The sequence below is a fragment of the Callorhinus ursinus genome, unplaced genomic scaffold, assembly GCF_003265705.2.
Source record: "Callorhinus ursinus isolate GAN/ISIS: 27379988/994484 unplaced genomic scaffold, GSC_fseal_2.0 scaffold6, whole genome shotgun sequence".
Classification (NCBI taxonomy): Eukaryota; Metazoa; Chordata; class Mammalia; order Carnivora; family Otariidae; genus Callorhinus; species Callorhinus ursinus.
The window spans coordinates 54,591,296-54,612,746 of record NW_027397068.1 but is presented as its reverse complement, the minus strand read 5'-3'; the positions used below and the strand labels follow the sequence as shown (position 1 = coordinate 54,612,746).

Here is a 21,451-nt window from a genome sequence, read left to right as displayed (position 1 = left end):
GCCTCTGTATAGGAGGCGCGGTCCCCCAGTGTGGCGGGCTGGCTTCTCCCCGGTTTGCAGGAGAGGCTCCCCTCCTGAGCCTTAACACTTGGCCGTGGCCCCAGTCCTCTCCCCATTCCTTTTGCTTTCCCCATTTGTGGCCGTCCCTGGATCAGCCTGGCATGCCCTGAGGCTTAGGCTGGGGGGAGAGGGCAGGGAGGATCTCCTTTGAATTTTGACGAAATCATTCAGAGTTTCTAAGAAGGGAGCACGCTCTCGTCTTTCAGAATCAGTACCAGTGCTGGTTATTTGTGGAGACACCTGGTAACTTCAAGCAGTCGGTGGCAACACCGGTAGATGCAGAGCTAGAAGAGGCTGCAGACATAAAATGAAAATTAAATTCAAACTGGCCTAGGATGGAGAGAACACAAACCGCACAGGATTACATTACGATTCAGGTGCTGGCACAGCCCCCTGGGCCACCCCGGTTATGGGGAACCTGCTCACTCACCCCGGGGCTTCTGCTCACCTCTGGCTCAGCAACAGCCATTTTTATTAGATATAACTTTTTCTTTGTGGTTAGGAAATGGATTTGGCATGGTAATTTTGTTTGAATCTAAAATATCAAGTTTTCTCATTGCATACCATCCATCTAGTTTTTTAAAATTGTACAGACTTTTTTTTTTTTTTTCCCAAGAGAGGGCAGAGAGGGGCGCGGGGAGCCAGAGAGAGAGAGAATCTCAAGCAGGCTCCAGCCCAGCGCAGAGCTCGATCTCACCACCCTGAGATCACGACCTGAGCTGAAATCAGGAGTCAGACGCTTCACCCACTGAGCCCCCCAGGAGCCCCTAGACTTATTTTTAGATTAAGATGCCATCCCTTATTTTGTTTTCAGGCATGAATTCAGAGGAAGTAACAGGAGCAACCGACTTGGCACATTTATAAGGGAACTCTTATTTTGGGTTGGTGGGCTTTGCCTTTGTCTCTCTCCGTGACATATGAAGGAGCCCTCTGATTACATGGTAGGAATTTTCCTACCTTGTCTGCCTTTTCCAGATACAGCCTAGTTATTGCTGATGATTATCCCAGAAGACACTCAGCTCCTGAATTAGGGGCCAGAAATAGTTGTGCAAATGACAGGTAGAGCTTGGGGACAACTCTGATTCTGGCTGTGGCCTGTCACCGTGTTGTACAGTGTCAGTGTAAACACTCCAGCTACACCAAGCCAGGAGTGAGTACTGATAGGGCTGTAGTGGGTGGATAGGATCTGACTGGACAGCTGGTAGGTAGGTAGACAGACAGACACACATACACATCTATCTGTATGTGCATATATGGGCAGAGTCTGGGCCTTCTGGAAGGAGGGTGAGCCCTGTCTGGTCATGCCTTCAGACACAGCTCCGTGTGTGACTCCGGTCCCAGATTTGGCAGGCAAGCCCTCTGACTGGATACCCCTATGCAAGGGTCTTTAAAACAGTTCTCCCAGCAGAAGCCATTACTTTCCATTCCTAGGGCTGTGAGTTTGTGTGCCCTTCAGGACAAATATCTACCATTTATTTATTTATTTATTTTTAAAGATTTTATTTATTTGACAGAAAGACACAGCGAGAGAGGGAACACAAGCAGGGGGAGTGGGAGAGGGAGAAGAGTCTTCCCATGGAGCAGGGAGCCCGATGCAGGACTCGATCCCAGGACCCCGGGGTCATGACCTGAGCCGAAGGCAGATGCTTAACGACTGAGCCACCCAGGAGCCTCAATATCTACCATTTAAAAAATAAACTCTAATGTGTGGAGAAACTCAGTTTCTCTATTCTATCCTAATTCGGCACCTATGTTTAAGCTATAGTTTTTCTTCCTGAAAGTCCCCGATTTTGTTTCATGGGCTTTGTGCACAAGCTCGTAAGTGTTAAATGATAGAAAACCAAGTAAGAATCTAATATATATTTTTTTCTAATTTGATTTTTTTTAAAGAAATTCCTAGGCATTAAGGAGTCTTTCACTTCTGCGGATTTATTACAGGTGAGTGATGTCACCTAGCAGGCCTGCTTTCCAGCAGTGAGGCAATATAAAGCCCAAACATTCTATATTATTTTATTCAAGTGATTAGATATTTAGGGCAATAGCAGGTTGGAAAGACTTGATTCAATGTGGATCTTATTTGCCAGAAGAAAGAACCCAAGTGTCTTTGAGAGGAAATGCTCCCAGTGACCATTCTTTTAGGTGTCAGAGTTTCCAGAAGGGGTTCTCTCCAATTGTCAGGTCTTTCAAATGGAAAAGAAACACTTCAGAGGAGGAAGTGCTGATCATTTTTGTCCCCCTTTGCTTCCTTCAGGTTTCCTTGCTTCAAAGAGGAACATTTCTGGGGTCTGTGTGTCTGGGGGTGGAAGAACTCCAGTAAGGTTTCCAGGGAGTCAGGAATGACGCAGACGTTGTGGGGGCTTCAGAAAAATTTGGATCCCGTGTGATGCGGTTGCATGCTGGGCATCCCCTTTAGGGAAACAAGGGAAAACCGGTGGTTCTAGAGCCCCGCCAGCTGTTTTTCAAAGGCTTTCACAGACTGAAGGATGGATGGAGATAACATCCACATTTTGGGAGACTAATCCCCATGAATCTCAAAAGATAACAGCTGCCATAATAAGGCAAAAAGTCTCTGAGAAGCAGAAAGGGACTCTCAATTAAATACCCACTTTGGCATTCCCATTCCCTCCTACGCATCCTGCTAAGAGGCACCAATCATGCCGTGTCATCTGGTTCTGTGCAGGCTTATCTACCTCAAAGCAGTGACTGTGTCTTTTTTTGTTGTCTATTTCCAGGATACAACACAGTGCCTTGCACGTGCTTCATTCCTGTAAATATTTAGGGAACTGAACTGAGAAGATGGGAGGGCATAGCTAACCTCTAACTGAGAAATTGTCTGTAATGATTAATTTTGTGTCAATTTGACTGGGCCATGGGGTGCCCAGACATTTGGTCAAATTACTCCGGGTGTGTCTGTGAGGGTGTTTTTTGATGCGATTAACACTGAAATAGGTAGACTGAGTCATGCAGCTTGGATGCCCTAATGTGGGTGGGCTTCACCCAATTAGCTGAAGGTCTGTAGAATGAAAAGCCTGGACCTCCCTCAAGTAACAGAGTTCGTCCTGCCTGATAGCCTTCAAACTGGGACATTGGCTTTTTCCTGCCTTTGGACTTGAACTGAAACATCAGCTCTTTCTGGGTCCTGAGCTTGCCAGATTTTGGACTAGAACTGTACCATTGGCTCTCCTGGGTATCTCCCGCTTGTAGACTCACCCTGCAGATCTTATGACTTCTCAGCCTCCATAATTATGTGAGCCGATTCCTTATAACAAATCTCTTTGTGGGTATGTATCTATATTACACATGTATATATGGATCCTAGTAGTGTATATATATACACATGTAAGTAGTATACTACATACTATATAGTATTATGTAACACAGTGTAATTAATATAATATAATATAGTATATAGTATGTATATAGTATACCATACATAGTATACCAGAACGAATAGGGTACATATACTTATATATGTATTATACACACACACACACACACATATATAAATGATCCTATTTGTTCGGGTTCTCTGGAGAACCCTGACTGTTGCATGGTCTACAAGAGTTTCCTGAACTGCGGCATGAGGCAAGGGGCATGAGGCAAGCAGGGCTCTGTCTTAAAAAGGGCTTAGAAGTCCCTGGAAATGTGTTAGGACTCTTCTTGGAAAGGAAGCCTGTGCTTGGGAAAAATAAGTCACTTTGGCGGGGAGGATGGTTAAAGCAGGGGGCCCTCTCTGGTAACGTCCGAGGGGTGGCCCTGCATACCTGCAGGCCTGTCATGTTGCTGAGCAGGTCTGCAGCTGCGGCAGAGGGGACCCTACCACCAGCAGCCCTCTTGTTTGCCCTCCGCTGCTCTGTGCTATCTTCTAAAGAAGTGTGATCAGAGGCTTCCAGAATATCAGGTTAATAGGGCAACAAATTATTTGTCTGCTTGATAGAACTCACAGGTCTCTTCCCACTAATAGTTTCCATGGGGGTGGGGGTGGGGGTGGCGTCCCCAAGCCTTTGATCATCCAAGAGGTAATTTTTCTATGTGTCCTGTGATTCGGAAATGACATTTGCTTGGAAACCAGCTCTCTTAATGACAAGGCAATTTTCAGTGTTTCCCGAATCCCGATTATTTCACGGAACCAGGGATGGCTGGATGCTGAACATACTACTGGCACAATTATTCTTGTTGGCTTGGAGGACTGGTTTAAAACCCACTTTTTTTTTCCTTTTATGACCTGGAATCTCAACTAAGAAAAGAAGAACACAGCTGTGTTTCCCCCAAAAAGTGTCGTGGGCTGCAAATGAAAACACAGTGTCTCTCAAGTGAGCCGGGGCTCCGCTGAGTGAGCGGCACGGCGGGAGTGGCCGACTGCCACCCCCACCCCCCGCCCCCCAATGGCACTACCCCAGTGGGCGAGGCGGCTTCTACCCTCAGGTGGCTTGAAGGCCACTCTTGCTAGGAATCTACAAAGCACCCTTTTTTATCATAGCCCATGAAAGGGAAGTTCTTGGGAGAAATGACAAGGTGAAGGCTTTCCAGGGAGGATGATCCTTATTGTTTATGGATTTCTTAACCACAGGTGTCTAATCACGCAGTGAATTAATGGCATAAAACTGCCCCTATACTTTACCTGAGGGGGTAAACTGAATGCGGCCTTTGCATCACGTTTTGTCGGAATGTTTTCTTCAAAATCCTTGCTCCCTTTACCACATTTCTTCAGCAGAAAATCTGACAGAAACTCCAGAGGTTTGTCCTAAAAAAACCCACCCCCCCAAACCAAAAGAAAAAAGAATTTCCAGTTAAAACATTCACCTGGAAAACAGGCCAATACAGGTGCAGCAGAAAAGAGAACATATTTTTAGTAGCGTTTTCTTCTTTCTACCTAATTAAAAGTCTAGGAAACAAAGTAAGTATTATTCAATTAAAGTCTGTAAACGGGACTTTGTAGTCAATCCCTGTTCTCTTATTGTCACAATCCAATTAGGATGCCAAGGTCTTGTGGGGAAGGTCTCAAGATCTTCAGAACCGAAGTGGCCCAAAGTGGCCCACGTCAGTCTCGAGGCCAGATGAGGAAAGCGGACACGAGGGAGCCTGCTTTCTCTGGGAAGACAGAAGCATGGGAGAGGCCTTGCAGCAGGATGACTGCACAGAACAGCCTAGGACACCCCCACATTTGGTTCTCTCTCAGGCTACAGGTTTGAGCACCAGCGAAATCACATCATACACGATCATTTTAAAATAATTCGGTTGGCAGTAAGTACACTGAACCTATACCAAACACGTTTAGTAATTCTTTGGTCTTTCAGGAGACAGTGCGGGATCTTTCAAGACCTCAGGTCATCCCTGTGAACATCCCTGTTCATTTTTCTCCCGGGGCTGACGATGGGTAGCTAGAACAGTGAGGAGCTGGGTCTTCAGAGAGGACAAATCATGGCCAACTGCAGCTTCTCAAGACTCCTCCCTGTGCTCAGCTAACTCTGGAGATGCCTGCTGCTTATGCAGGCAGCCAACTTGAAATCAGAGCAGACCCCTGGTAGATAAAGAACATGTACAAAGATGATGTTAAATTCATCCACAAAGTAGAATAACTACAGTGGAAGAGAAGGGTTGGGAATCGTTCCGTGGAGAACTAAAGACCTTATGTGCATCAGGTATGTTACTATCATCCCCGGGACAGAGCTGCATAGTTCATGGTCCTAGAGCCTTGCCATACGGGGCCCCGTATACTGTCTCTCCTCACTATTTCCTGATGCGTGGACTGACTTTTCTGGGAGAGTAGCCAAGATTGGTTTCTGAAAAAAGGCTTCTTCATGCTTCCCCCATGCCTGTCCCCAACTAACTTATTGATTTGTTTATTTGTGTTTTTTTGTGTTCTCTTTCCCTTCCCCTCTCAACTAGCCTTTTTTGCCCTTCATCGTTTTCTATCTGGTTTCACGCTTTCTTGGTTTTCCTATCATACTGTTAATTGTTTAAACTGTTGAGTAACGTTTATGTGAAACATAAAGCCACTAACATGTTGTTTAAGGAAGTCACTTCTGACTGCAATTAATCACAAGATGGAAAACAGCGCACAATGTAAATACGTTTTAAATAACCTATAAAATTTTCCCATTTGTCTATTTTTTTTAAAACGATTTATTTATTTATTTATTTATTTGAGAGAGAGAGAGAGAGAGAGAGGGAGAAGCAGGCTCCCGGCTGCCCATGCAGGACCCTGGGATCATGACCTGAGCTGAAGGTAGATACTTAAGCAACTGAGCCACCCAGGTGCCCTTATATTTGTCCATTTTGTGTACCTAATACATCTTGGGCCCAGAATCTCTCAGTGGCTGTTTTTACAACCTCTTGTAATTTCTCAGAGGAATTGTGTCTCCCAAGGCATAAACTGGTTAAAAAAAATCAGCGCAAACTAAAAACGTAAAGTGTTAGGTTTTTAGAGTTTGCTTTCTTCAAAGAAACACTCACAGAATTATCTTTTGTAAGTTCCATCAATCCATCTGCCAGAGCTTGTGCCATTTCTTGGTTATTCAGAATGTTAGCCATACTCATGTTGTCAAAAGTAAGTTGCCCTGTAAATACATAAGGCCATATGCCTTGTAATTAATTTATGTAAGAGATGTATGTGATCAAGAAGAAAACAACTCATTCCTCACAGTTGCTTTTTAGTGGATTAAAAAATGTGAAGCATAAAAATTAAAATTCTATTATGCCAAGGGGATTATCCACCAATGTAAAGCATATTAAAAAGTACCCACCCTGGTAAAGCTGATATTAAATAGAATCTATAAATTGGACAATAAGGAGAAAACGTGTGAAAATAAACCTTGTAAGTTTAAATTTTAGATTCTCATTCCCACCAAAACTTCCTCCTCACACCCCTGTATTTTTGAGTTCAAGACTTAAATAGTTTAAGTCTACAGCAAATAACATACAACCATAATTACACAGACATCTTTTTATATTTTTAATATTTTGAACAATGTGCATTTATATGCAAATAATTTTATTCCATCTAACTTCTCATTTCTTACAAATATCATCAAAAATACTTCTATCTTGAAAAAGCTAATTTTTCTGCTTTTCTCTTTGGTCCCTAATATCTATGAAAAAAACAGGAGAAATAATTTCTCCCTGTTTATAGCCTTATAACCTTTTTTAAATATTGGTTGAACATCTACTAAATGTGGCCAAGCAGGCAGTACATAAAACCAAGAAGACAGCTCCCTGTTTTGGAGACATTTATGTAAAGTGATGTGGGACATACATTGACATAAAATATCTACATGCATACTTGTGTGCTATTGCTCTTGTGTAGACAGTAATTGTCTGGGACCTTAATAAGAAGCAGGGCAGGGAGGGAAGAAGGAAGTAAGACATAACCAAATAATGACTTGATTTCGAGGGTATTTTAGTCAGATGGGAAGCGTTAGGGATAAATTAAGTAGGTAGTTAAAGATGGGGGTGGTGGTCATTTACCCAGATGATAAATAAACAAAAACAAAAAATTTCATTTTAAAGAATGGACCGATTTAGGGGAAGATCTGGTTGCCACAGAAAATGGCTTCCAAGACTCTATTGTGATAGATTAGTCACGAGCAGGGAGTGCAAATGGGATGATAAATTCAGTGATGTCCAAGAGGCTCAGCAGAGGTCTGTGGAGCCCACCACCAAATTGAATATTTTAACTAGAAAATACATAGAACACAATCGTAGAACAACTTAAGTAATGGGTGTTGTGTCTAAGAGGAGCTTAACTTTTAGAGCAAATTGTGGTGGGAAGAAGGGCAGAGCCCTCTGGCTTAGCAAACACTCAGTGAGTTTTGTCTAGGTAAACCACTGACGGGCATAGGATTAGTAAGACACTACTATTTAAAAGGAATGGTTTCAGCATTTTGAAGATGAATATATTTTTTGTCAGTGGATAGTCCTTACATTTGAAAGGAGATATGGAAAACAAAGGAAAGAAAGTTTTACTGAACAGGTATAGAAGCCAGCTTTTGCTTGAGCCGTTCCTGACCTTGTATTCACTCTAGATAGGGAAGGACCTTCATAATGAACCTACAACAGAAGCAGCAAGACTTCTTACCTATTATCCTGGCACTGATGTTCTTTCGCAACTCCTTGAAGAGAGGACTTAACTGTTTCCTTACTGATTTCAAGGTGTCTTCCAGAATATCCGTGAAACTGGACCACATCTGCAGCTTTGATTCACTGAAGTAGATGGAACAGGGAGCGCTTTCCCACGGTCTTCCCAGCCAATCACTAAGAACTGACATGATTTTCTCCTTTTATTATTGCGGGCTGGAGCTCCCATGAAAGAATTCTTCTTATTTATGGTACAACAAAAACTTAGCTGTATTTACAGCAGACTTATTCTCCTTTCTCATTAGAAGACTAAGAGAAACACCCATTAGCTGCTTTCAAAGATAAAATTAGAAGCTCAAGAAGGACACAATGAATAATTTCAAATGCCTATCTATTCTTTGACAGATAAGGTTGACATGTTACATTTGAAATCAAAATTAAATAGCTGCTGGATTTGTATATCAGGAAGCAGAGTAGGCAAGAATGTGCTGCTTTTTCTTTACGTTCTAAAATGAACATACAAGAAAACCCCACTCTGCCTGGTTTCCCCACCATGTCATCCAAAGTCATCTTGGGCTAGCCAACCCTGCGGCCTCCTTACCTCATGTCAAGCTGCTCTCTCTCTCTAAATATCTCTACATGACTGAGGTGGGTGCTTAAGGATGTTCTCTCCTTGAAAGTCAATTACTGAATGATGCTGGGGCATGTTAAATCTGATTTTCTGTCCTCAATGGATAGATAGCCTTATTTGATTCCCCTCCCCCATTTTTATTGATAAACATATGCAACTCTTTATAACATGCTTTTCTAGAAGAAAACTAAGAAGAGAGGGAAAAGGAAGATGAACAGAAGGAGGAGGAGACAGAGGAGGAGAAAAGGAAGAAGAGCCGCCCCATAAAGAACAGTGTTCACACCCTGCTCCCCGCTGCAAGGCTGCCATCCTCTCTGCACAAGGCCCACGGTAATGTAGCTATAGAACTAAAATTAACAAGTGACTTCTGCTACAAAAATCTAGCAAGTCAATGTGCTTTTTTGTAGATACATGGAGTCTTTTCCCTTACAGGTTTCCAGTCATGCCAGTTCTTCCCAGGCTTAAAAGTCCCTTGGCATTTGGGATTAGAGACATCATGTTTTATATGGTTTCTACATGGCCCCAAACCCCGTGTAATAGGAGGCCAGGGAGTTTTAAAGGGGGAAATTCCTGTTCCTGTTACTTTAGCAGAGCAGTGTGGTACTCTTGCTGGTCAGCCAATGTTACATTTGCATTTAATATCTGCAGCTTCGGTATCTAAATGAAACTTTGCTTTCAGGTGTATACTTTATCTTTGTTTTTCCTCTCAGATAATGCAATTGAATTGGAACCTGAGCAATTCCCTTCACCATCTCTTTATAGCTGCAATTCTTATTTCCAAAGGAAACCATATTGATTCTGTCTCACTAAGAATTATTCTTGGTACTTGTTATTTCTCTAGATCAGCAACGATACATCTTTAACTATTAAAAATGATGTTTTCAACAGAGTTTGTGTACATGATGGTTTGAAGCAAATATTTGTAATAAATGATCCCTTTCTAAGCACTTGAAAGGACACTGGGCCGTGGGAAATGACATAGTTTGGGTAGTGACAGCATTCCTTTCGAGAGGGAGTGGAAGACAGTCATTGACATGGGCCAGAACCAGTATTATTAGCTGTGCTTTGTCTTTGGTGACCCCGGAGTTGAGGATGTTCCTGGGCACTGTGGTCAGCTCCTGCATACACTTACTGTGTTGGTAAGAGCCAGTTGCAATTCCAGTAGGGGCAGTAAAGAACGTGCCAGTTAGTCGAGACAACTGGGAAAGAAATTCCATTCCTGCCTCTGCAGAGTCAAAAATACTTTCATTAGTTTGCTCACAGGTTTTGCCTTGGAACAGTTAAGTAATGCTTAGGAGAGCTAAGCTGGCCAAGAAAGGCCCCTAGCATTTCTCATCTTCAATTCAAATCCCTGATGGAACAGTCCGTAAGCACTTTATAGCTCACCCCTAAGTGCTGAAGTCCAAACACTTAGTTAATGAGGACTAAACAACAGAGTGGAGAGACAGGGCAGGAAGGTTGACCTGGTGCTTATTTTCAAAGTTGGAATACTCAGGCCAAAGACAGAGAAAAGTCTACATATATTTTTTTTTCTTTTTTTTTTTTTAAGATTTAATTTATTTATTCATGAGAGACAGAGACAGAGAGAGAGAGAAGCAGAGGGAGAAGCAGGCTTCTCTCTGAGCAGGGAGCCCGATGTGGGACTCGATCCCCTGACCCTGGGATCATGACCTGAGCCGAAGGCAGACGCTTAACCATCTGAGCCACTCAGGCACCCTCTACATATATTTTCTAAACTAGTCTGACTCAAACGAGAAGTCTCATTGTAAGAGGACAGATATAGAACTGTTGAAAATGTTAAATACGATGGTCAAAATTTAGTGTGGTATTAATTTCACCCCTTCTTCAGTGACACAGCATAAAGATTGGATTCAGCATATAGAAGGAATTACTTTGAATGAAACTAATATATTGGATTATGTATTTTAATTCTTTGTGGTCTAAGAATAAACAGTTACTCCAAACTGGTTGGAACAAGATGGCGGTGGCTGAAATGTTGGGATGTCTCTCATTTACTGGGGGGTCTAATCTTTTAATTGGAAGGGATCAATGAAATCAAATAGAGTCCATAGATATACCTACATATATGTAGTCAATTGATTTCAACAAAGATGCAAATGGAACACACTGAGAAAAGATAATCTTTACAAGGAATGGTTCTGGAAAAATTAGATATCCATATGTTAAAGAAACATGAAACTTCAACCCACTTTTTTTTTAAGATTTTATTTATTTGTTTGACAGAGAGAGACAGTGGGAGAGGAAACACAAGCAGGGGGAGTGGGAGAGGGAGAAGCAGGCTTCCCGCGGAGCAGGGAGCCCGATGCGGGGCTCAATCCCAGGACCTGGAATCATGACCTGAGCCGAAAGCAGATGCTTAACAACTGAGCCACCCAGGCGCCCCTCAACCCATACTTTTAAAACTATATAAAACAAACAAATAAATCAATGGATCAGAAATCTAAAAGTCAAAACTATAATTTAGAAGAAATTTTTTCTAAAATAAAGAAAATCTTGTGAACTTTAGTCAGATAGTGTTCAGATATGACATTGAAGGTATAACCTATAACGGAAAAAAATAGATAAACTTGATTTCACAAAAATTAAGAACTTCATCTCCTCAAAAGGGACTGTTCAGAGAACAAAAAGATAAGTCACAGAGTGGGAGAAAATATTTGTAAATCACTTTTCTAGAATACATAAAGAGTTCTCAATAAGAAAAGAAACAACCTAATTTTAAACATGAGGAAAAGATTCGAACAGACACTGCACCAAGGAAGACCAATGAATGGCAAATAAGTGCATGAAAAGATGTTTAGCATCATCAGTCATGAGGAAAATGCAAATTAAAACCACAATGAGCTACTACTGCACACCCATTCGCATGGCTAACATTAAGAAGACCACGTACCCAGTATGGGGGTACTACGCAACTAGAGTTCTCATACATTGCTAGTGGAAATGTAAAATTGTACAACCACTCCGGAAAACAGTTTCACCAGTGTTTAAAAAGTTAACAGCTATCATATGACCCAGGCATTCCACTCTAGGTATTTATCCAAGAGAAATAAAAACATATGTTCACACATAGGTTCATAGCAGCTTTCTAGGTTACGACCCGGGAACTGGAAAGAACTCCAATATCTATCAACAAGTGACTGAATAAACAAATTGTGGTATATACGTACAACGCAATAATTCCCAGCAATAAAAAAACAATGGGCCATTGATACAAGCATCAAACGGATGGATCTAAAATAATTCTTCTGAGTGACAGAAGCCTGACAAAAAAGAATGCACCATGTCTGATTCCGTTTATAGAAAATTCTATAAAATACTAACTAATGCATTGTGAAAGAAAGCAGATCAGCAGTTGATTCGGGATGGGGATGGGGAGAAGCAGGAGGAAAAAACTGCAGAGTGGCATGAGGAACATTTTGGTGGTGGTGAATATGTTCATTATCTTGATTATTTTATGGTTTCACAGGGTATGTATACCTATGTCAAAATTTATCCAGATGCACGCTTTAAATATGTACAGTTTATTTTGTCATTTACACCTTGATAAAGCTGCTTGAGAAATGTTTTAATTTTATTAATTTTATTATTTAGAGAATGTGAGTGAGCGGGGGAGGGGCGGGGGGGGAGAGAGAGAGAATCTGGAGCAGACCCCCGCTGAGCAGCAGCAGTAACACCTGGGAATTTGTTAGAAATGAAAATTCTCAGCCCCCATGCCAGACCTAGTGAGTAAGAAATGCTAGGACGAGGCCCAGCAGTGCGTACTTTAACACGCCTTCTAGGTGACCCAAATACATACTAACATTTGAGAACCATGGGTATAGTCAGTCCATAGGTGTATCTAGGTGGAGGGTCTACAGGTGAGGGTAAGTTTATGGTCTCTCTCTTTTTAGCACAGGAGCTGGTACTACATGTGTTCCTGATTTGATAGGAATGACCCAATAAAGAGGGAGGGGTGAGGCTGTTGGAGAGAACTGAGCGTGGGAACGTGGTCGTGAGGAGGTGAAAGGCGGTAGGATGCTTGATCTCGGATTTGAGCAGAGCTGCTTCTTCCATCGTGACAGAAGGGAAGACAGAGAATAAAGGTAAGAGGTGGGGTAGGTGGTGGATTTGGTGGCGGGAGCGAAGTTCGGAGAGTAAAAGGTGAGGTCAACAGCTGAGAGAGAGGTTCTTGAAAGATCGGGGAGGGGAGAGAAGGAATGATATAGTCATCGCAGGGAGTGGGAAAGGAATTTTTCAAGGGAAGGGGGAGGATTGCTTGTCAGTGCCACAGTCCCATTTAGTACTTAGGCCGCCAAGTCAGGTTAGATGCATAAGAAAAGCCATAGTACTGTTTTCAACACAGCTGCTTCAGTACAGACAGGCATAGAGAATGCAGGTGATGGTGTTTACGGAGCACTGACATTTAGCCCGAGAATTCAGATTCTTTGCTAGAGAGTAATGATAATGATGAACCGTTAAGTCCAAGTTTTAACGAAGAGGGAACCGAGGATGAAGGCAGGGTGACAGAGAGGGGAAAAGTGGGAGTGTCTTGAGGCAAAGAGCTGACAGAATACGAATATTTGGAACACGGTATTTGGAATATTAGGTGCATGTTTTGGAAGTGGTATTCAGAAAAATGCTGGAGATCAAGCTCAGAGGTCATACAGCTCCTGGGAATGACAAGCTCCCGAGTGAGGCCTGAGGTGGCAGAAAAGAAATTTTTGGACTGAGAAGCTGGTGTCTTTCATCTGAATCAGGGTCTTGATGGCTTGTCCAGGTGGAAATTGCATTTAATGAGGAGTTTTCGGGGATGATCTGGGGGCCAAAATGGTCGTGAGAAACCTACTGTTGAGTGCCATCAAGTTTCACTTGAGACAGTTTTTATGTCACCAAATCTATTGTTCTTGTCCCCTTTTGCCCTTATTCTAGATCCCTTTCAATGCCTTACTTTCCCAAATCCTTTCTTTTTCTTCTACTCCAGTTAAAAAATTTGCTTTGTGGGGCGCCTGGCTGGCTCAGTTGGTGGAGCATTTGACTCTTGATCTCAGGGTTATAAGTTTGAGCCCCTTGTTGGGTGTAGAGATTACTTAAAAAAATGAAATCTTAAAAAAAATTGCTTTGTTCTCATTATAAAAGTAATACTAGTTCATTACAGAAAATAGGGACATATAAGAGATAAAAGGGAAAAAGATAAAAGGAAAGAAGAGTCACTTATCCAACTGTTGTTTACACCTTGGTATACATCCTTCCAAACTCTTTTCTATACACTGCCGCCCTCCCCCATACACGCACAGGATTTAAACAAAGGAATCACACCATCCATATTCTAATTTCAAAAGTAGGAAATCTGAAAAACACATCTGGAGATAGATGCTCTTAATAATTGTGTTATATTTCTTCTTAGATTTTTCTACGCATATTTTCTAAAGTTAAGATTACATAATTGTCATAACTGTAAAAAAAATTTTTTTACGATATTCTGTAATTTGTTTTCTTTTAAACCACTTCCCATACTTTTGTTTTTCCCTTTTCCCTGATTGAAGCCTGCCAGAGGCATACTTGGCCTGTGTGCATAGCTCAGTGAAATCCGAGGATTAGAATGAACTTTAAAACTCACAGTTCCCTAAGGAATGGGAAAAAGAAACTGTTTGAGAAAATTTAATTTTATACTCCCTCTGCCTTCCTCTGCTTGGCATTAAAAAAAAAAAAAAGCCCATGAATGCATAGCTTTTATTTAACAAATGTCTAAAGAGTGAATTTGTCTTAATGTTTCTAGAGTTTCTCTTCAAGTACTGAAATCAACTTTGAATTATAGTAATTGATACTAGACAGATGGGCACTTAAAATTGTATCAGCAACCAGTCTCCTCTCTACCAAGCACTTTGTCTGTTTTTAATATTCAAATATTATTTAAGTATTTATATCATTTATTTTTATTATGAGTATTTTTATAAGTGTATTTATTATAAGTATTTACATTACTTTGATACAAGTCCTGTAAGGTGAGGTACTATTATCCTAACTTTCATATGCAGAAACAGAGGTCCACAAACTTGCCTAAAGCCACACAGCTCAAGTGGCATGAGTGGGATTCAAGCCCAAGGTCCTTGGTCAACAAATTCATGCTCACTCCTTCCAGGCTCAGAACACAGCAGGGAGGCTTTTCTCAGACCAGTTGATGATGGTTTCAGGCGTTTTCCCCTGTATAGCGGTCGCTGGTTTTACTGTGTTTTCCGGAAGAGCTACAAATAATATCCCTGGCTGGCTCGTGTCACTAGTGACCTTATTCTGCAGGGACAGGTTATACGGACCACTAACGCCAGCTCTTTTCCCCCTAAATAGCTGAGTATGTGAGGTGTAAGGGAAAAGGGAGAAAGAGTAAAATGTGACTGAATCATTTCAAATATTCACAAAATATCACTGAGGTAGGCATGACCACTGCCTTTCCAAACTGACCTGATGCTCCAAGTGGTACAAAGAGGTCCACGTGACCCCCTTCTTCTTCAGAGGCCACATAGCCTCCTAGTTTCTCCCAGAAGTCTCTCACTTCAGGCTTCAACAAATTTTTAATACCAATTTTATAACCTGAGGAAGAACTCAAAATGTCATATTAGCTTGTAACATTACCATGAACAGAAACTCTAACCACTCTGTGAAAATGTAACCATAATTCAAAAAGCCAGGGTCTGCTTGTAAGACTCCCGATCTGGAGGATGCCCCTGCTCCGGTGCTGCACCATATTAGGGCCACTAAAGGATGCCAACGTGGCCACGCTCTCCTTCACGTTCTGGATTTATTGGACACTGTGCACTTAGATTTAGGACCTTGTCTCTCTGCCTCCACTGTGCAGCCGTGTGCATTACCAGGCTCATAGCAGGGCTCGGGGCAGATGGCTGGTCAAGTCCTGGGATTTTTGCCACCAAGTTGCAAAGTAATAATTCAGTCTTCTGTTCTGAATGGCTCCCAGAAGATGGTAACCATCACTGAAACTCTCACTTCCTGGGAATTGTGTATGATGGACGCATGAATCTGGCATGTGTCCAGACCCATTTCCAAAGGAGTCCTGGAGACTCTGAATTCTTAACTCCCAGTAAGGAAGTGAAAACAAAGTCAGGCAAGCATCCCAACATTTCACTTCTTTCCATCGAGAAGTCTAAATTCAGAATGGAAGGACCTCTTCAGATGACTGGAGGAAGAGATTTCATTTTGTTGTTGGTTTTAAGGCAAAAGCACTTGGTGAAACACCAAAATTACATAGAGGGAAAATTTAGTTGTCGGGTATTTTGTTATGTTACTACTGATTTTTAAAAAGAATAAGATGTGGGGCGCCTGGGTGTCTCAGTCAGTTAAGCATTCAACTCTTGATTTCCGCTCAGGTCTTGATCTCAGGGTCATGAGATCCAGCCCTGCGTCTGGCTCTGTGATGGGCATGAGCCTGCTTAAGATTCTCTCTTTCTCTCCCCCTCCTGTCTCTCTCTCTCTCCCTCCCCACCCTAAATAAATAAATTAATTAAATAAGAAAACAGGAAAAGGCAGAGTTTGGAAATCTTTCTCATCTGCAGAACAAAAAGTCTGAGATGTTAGAAAACCCTAACAGGTACTTCTACTCCGTAAGGGGTAAACCTACTACACTACAGTATAAATTTGTAATCGATACCTCTCTGTCATTTAGAGAAAAGCTACCATGTAATTAATCATAAATGTAAAAATGTAAACCCCAGCGAGTAGCTATGCTTTACTTTTGGGGGATATATAAAATTAGATGTGGAACACAACTTGTTCCAGGCATAGGCAAACTCAACAAGAAAAGACCAAAAAAAAGGTAAAGATAAATCAAAAGTAGTTTATTTTAGTTGATAAAATTTACTAAAACTATTCCAAGCATGCTGAGTTCTAGCTGTTAGCAAGCCTTCTTGCTCAACTATAGACCCCAACAGTTAAAACCAGAAATAGACAAGACTGCTTAACTCATGCTTCAACTAAAACCCATTATGTGTATTTCTTATTGCACTTTCTTGAGACATTGATGAGATGTTTTGCAATGACTGGAACATTCCAATCAGGCCAGAAAAGCCCTGATAGCAATGGAATGCCTAGAAGACCACACCCCACACCCACATGTCCCCTTCCCTGTCTGTGATCGTGGGCTGAACACATACTGACCCCCCACTTATGATCATGTGCTCCCTCCCTGCTCCCTGGCACATTCCCCCCTGAACTTGTCTCTATAAAACCCCAGTGTCCATCTTGCAGGTGGAGAGGTCAGTTGTGAAGGCATGAGCCTGCTAGCTCCCCTGGCTACTGGCACCCAAAATACATTTTTTCCTTTCTTTTTTCCAAACCCTTATCTCATGAGTGATTGGCTTCTCTTGCCATGAGTTTATCTGAGTTTGTTGGGCAATAGGGTTGACAAACGCAGGCAGGAGCTAAGCTTTCCATTTGTACAGCCCTTTTGGGATTCCCCCAGATGGAGCAGTTGGCCCCGGCAGAGCACCAGGCTTTCTGCTCGTTTCCTGCGTTAGCAGCTGGGACAGGTCCCCGGGTAACATAGCCACAGAGGTAGTAGTTTGATGGGGGATTCAGGTACCCACTGTGCCATTTTCAGAGTTCCCTGCCAGATGGATCCTTGACTATCTTATTCCCTTTCTTCCCTCATCTCACAGAGATGGAAGATTTCATGCTAGTAAAACTTAAAACCATTCTATTTTAGGTATAACAAGGAAAGATGTAAGTTATAGTAAAAAAGAAGAATAGAAACTGAAACTTTAATTCTAAAACATTGATCATCTCCTTCCCTCTGAGAAGGATAACCATTGACCTTTTTAAAAGATGACCCATAATAAGTTAATGATATCAGCCAATCCTTTTCCTTGTGGTATAAGCCATTTGGAAGTATGATAAATGCTGTTCGTGCACACCAATTTACAGATCTTGGGTTTTGCTGCTATCACAATTGCTACACTTTCATCAAACTTAAAAACTTTTGTGCATGAAAGAACATAAGAAACAGAGTAAAAGGCAGCATACAGAATGGGAGGAAATATTTGCAAATCACATCTATAAGATTAATATCTACACTATATAAAGAATGTCTACAACTCAATAAAGAATATCGAATAAACCCATCAGAAAATGGGCAAAGGACTTCAATAGATATATATAAAGAAGATATACAGGGGCGCCTGGGTGGCTCAGTTGGTTAAGCGACTGCCTTCGGCTCAGGTCATGATCCTGGAGTCCTGGGATCGAGTCCCACATCGGGCTCCCTGCTCAGCAGGGAGTCTGCTTCTCCCTCTGACCCTCTTCCCTCTCGTGCTCTCATTCTCTCTCTCTCAAATAAATAAATAAAATCTTTAAAAAAAAAAAAAGATATACAAATAGCCAATAAGCATATGAAAAAATGCTCAACATCACTAGTCAGTAGACAAATGCAAATCAAAGCCATAATGAATATCATCTTAAACCTATTAAGATAGTTACTATCAACTAAAAACAAACAAAAACACGGAATATAACAAATGTTCGCGAGGATGTGAAGAAATTGGAGCCCTTGTGCACTGTTGGTGGGAGTGTAAAATGCTGCAGCCACATGGAAAATAGTAGAGGTTCCTCAAAAAATTAAAAATAAAATTACCGTGTAATTCTGCAATCCCACAGATGGCTATATATCCAAAGGAATTTAAAGTAGAATCTCAAAGAGATATCTGCACACTCATGTTCATAACAGTACTATTCACAATAGCCAAGAGGTGGAAGCAACCTAAATGGCCATCAGCAAGTGAAAGGATAAACAAAATGTGGTCTATACATACAAGGAATATTATTCAGCCTCAAAAAGTGAAGGAAAGCCTGTCATAAGCTACAACATGGATGAAACTTGATGACATTATGTTAAGTGAAATAACCACAAAGTTAAATACTGTACGATTTTACTTATATGATATGTAAAGTAGTCAAACTGATAGAAACAGAAAGTAGAAGGGGCTGGAATAAGAGGGAAAACAGAAGTTCTTGTTTAATGGTGTGCTGGTTAATTTTACATATCAACTTGACTGGGCCACGGGTGCTCAGATATTTGGACAAACATAATTTTGGGTGTGTCTGTGAGAGTGTTTGGGAATAAGATTAATGTTTGAATAGGCAGACTGAGTAAAGCAGATTACTCTTCCCAGTGTGGGTGGGCCTCGCCTAATCAGTTGAAGGCCTGACTAGAACAAAAAGGCTGACCCTCCCTTGAATAAGAGGGAACTCCTCCTGTATGACTGCGTTGAGCTGGGATATCAACTCTGTTAGCAAACTGAAACTTAAATAGTGCTCTGAAAGTCATACACGTGGACAAACACCGCATTGGTGCAAAGTTGGTTGTTTCCAATCTCCAGGCTTACCTTGGAGTAAATTGATTTCTCTACTGTCTCCATCACTAAATATCCCCATACTCTGTACCTTCTGCCCGTCCAGAGCTTTTTCTATGAGATAAAGCAGGCTCTCCAAGGTTAAGCCGCTATGTTCGTACACCACAGAAATGATACCTGCCTTAATGCTGTCCACCACCATCTAGAAAATGAAACCAAAGCCCATTATTTTAGAATATTTATTAATAAAATAAATACAGTGGGTATGTAATCTGCTGTGATTTTTAAACACTTTTTTCCAGAAATTATAGAAAGGGGAAGATAAGCTTTATCATTCATTGGTTTCTTTTTCAATGATTTTATTTCTTTTCTAATTATAAGAGGAGAAAATTAAGTACACTTCTAACTCCAGCACTCAGAGATAAATACTATTAACAAGTTAAATTATTTTCTTCCAGCCTTTTTCTTTGTACATACCCATGAAGAGACATATATGCAACTCTTAAAAAATAATCAAATTGAGATCATATGATTTTGCAATGGCCTTTTAAAATAGATTTAAACTTTTCCTCTTAATCATGAATTTCTGAATTATCAATATTAATTGATTAAATACTTGCCATTTAAATAAATATGAAAACCATTGTGCTTTGAATTCAGCAACCAAATGAACTTTTCATTGCGATAAAGTTAATTCATCAGCAGCAGACAAGTTGGAAAGTCATTAAAGTCGATGATTTTTTTTTCTCCCAAACCTCATGCCACTTTCTGAAGGTCACAGTTCAAACTGAGCAGAGGACTACCACATGGTTATGTCCTACTTTTTGCCTAAACACCCATCACATTCATAATAAAATAACTAATCATGGCATAGACTTACGTAAAGAAGACAAATAGGAGAATGAACTTAACTTTGAACTAGATTTTTCACCCATACTCTGTCACTGGTTATCCTTTGTGCCCAGCCTGATGCCCATTATTAAACATTAGGGACTCTATTTGGGGCCCACATGGAGATCAAAGCTCTGATCTTGCTTTCATGTGGATCCACGGAGCTGGCCGGTTGTAAATGATCAGAGTCAATTTCTAGGTGCCCAGGAAGAATACTGAATTCATATCTTGAAAGCAACCATTTTGTTGCAAATAGGAATTTTTTTAAAAAAACTTTCTAAGTAGGCCAATGAATGTAACCTACTGAATGTCATCCTTTATGTATGTCGCTCTTTGTGTGTCATATATACATAAATACGCACATATCTCTAAAAATAGAGGCTTCCTGTGTCTTCTTTGTGCTTCCTTTATTTTTCTTATTATATTAAAATTAAAATATGTAACTTCATTATAGAAAGAACATAATTTAATGGCACCCTCCTTTAATAGCCCACAAAATAGGATTTCTGACATTTTTCTTTTGAGAAATGATGGTTATGTGACAGTATTTAATTCCTTGGGCAAAGAGGTTTTAAAATAATCCTAATCACCTTGCTGTTTTTGGCGATAAGTGCAACAAGTTCAGTTCAATAAGAATTCACTGGAGTTGTGGCCTTTAATGCTTTTTAAAAAAGTAATTTTGATTTATGGTTATCTTTATTGCTTCTGATTTTTAAAAGTGCTCTGGGTATGTAAATTTCCACTTAGACCATTTTCCTTTTAGAAAAGAAATCATTTCATACACATGGTGGCCAAAAGATTGCTATACATCTTCTCATGTAGATGGGGAAAAAAAAAAAAACGGATTCAGAAAAGGGCAGGCCTCCTAACATACTCTGTACCTCGCATGCAGGAATCCGAGATGATATTAATAAGAAGTGGGGCTGGGAAGCATATGAGGAACTGTTATCATTTTTATGGACTCCATGCCAAGTTTTCTTCAATAATAAAGGGTAGGAATGGCTTCCAGAAACATTGCTTCTAAAGGGAAAAGAAGGAAATAAGTGAAATTTAAATTTCCTATTAGTTGGATTTTGATAACTGAGCACCAACATGTTGTCTGGACATCAGTGATACTGAACGAGGCACGTGGCCTTCGGACCTGTCTCTCCTGCAGTTTTTGGGGACAGCGGCAAATGGGGCTCCTGGGTGGGGTGGGGCCGGGGCTGGCCTCTGGGTCTCTCCTCCTCCATCCATGGGGCACTAGGAAGGTCTCCTGGAACTTATTTAGCTTTTGTTGGGTACTTAAAATGAATGTCGTGACATACTTAGGGGTTCAAAATGACATTTTAAAAAGGAACAGCTGAGAGATTTAAAATTTCCTAGATCATCTGGTCCTCAGAGCTTTCTAAATAATATCTTCATTCTCTTACCCTTACCCCCATATTCCCATTTGGATATG

General features: G+C 41.0%; 1 protein-coding gene across 5 annotated transcripts in view; it reads right to left on the bottom strand.

Moving 5' to 3' along the window:
• Positions 1-21,451, bottom strand: part of ECT2L (epithelial cell transforming 2 like) — a 72,713-nt gene that overhangs the window by 18,923 nt on the left and 32,339 nt on the right. For all 5 annotated transcript variants that reach the window (XM_073894002.1, XM_073894003.1, XM_073894004.1 and 2 more), the window contains exons 7-13: positions 20,892-21,030; positions 19,153-19,321; positions 15,224-15,352; positions 9,900-9,992; positions 8,138-8,320; positions 6,517-6,620; positions 4,682-4,804 (exon numbers count right to left, since the gene is read on the bottom strand). In XM_073894002.1, the coding sequence (XP_073750103.1) occupies positions 4,682-4,804; positions 6,517-6,620; positions 8,138-8,320; positions 9,900-9,992; positions 15,224-15,352; positions 19,153-19,321; positions 20,892-21,030 (940 nt within the window). The remainder of the gene's footprint in view (positions 1-4,681; positions 4,805-6,516; positions 6,621-8,137; positions 8,321-9,899; positions 9,993-15,223; positions 15,353-19,152; positions 19,322-20,891; positions 21,031-21,451) is intronic.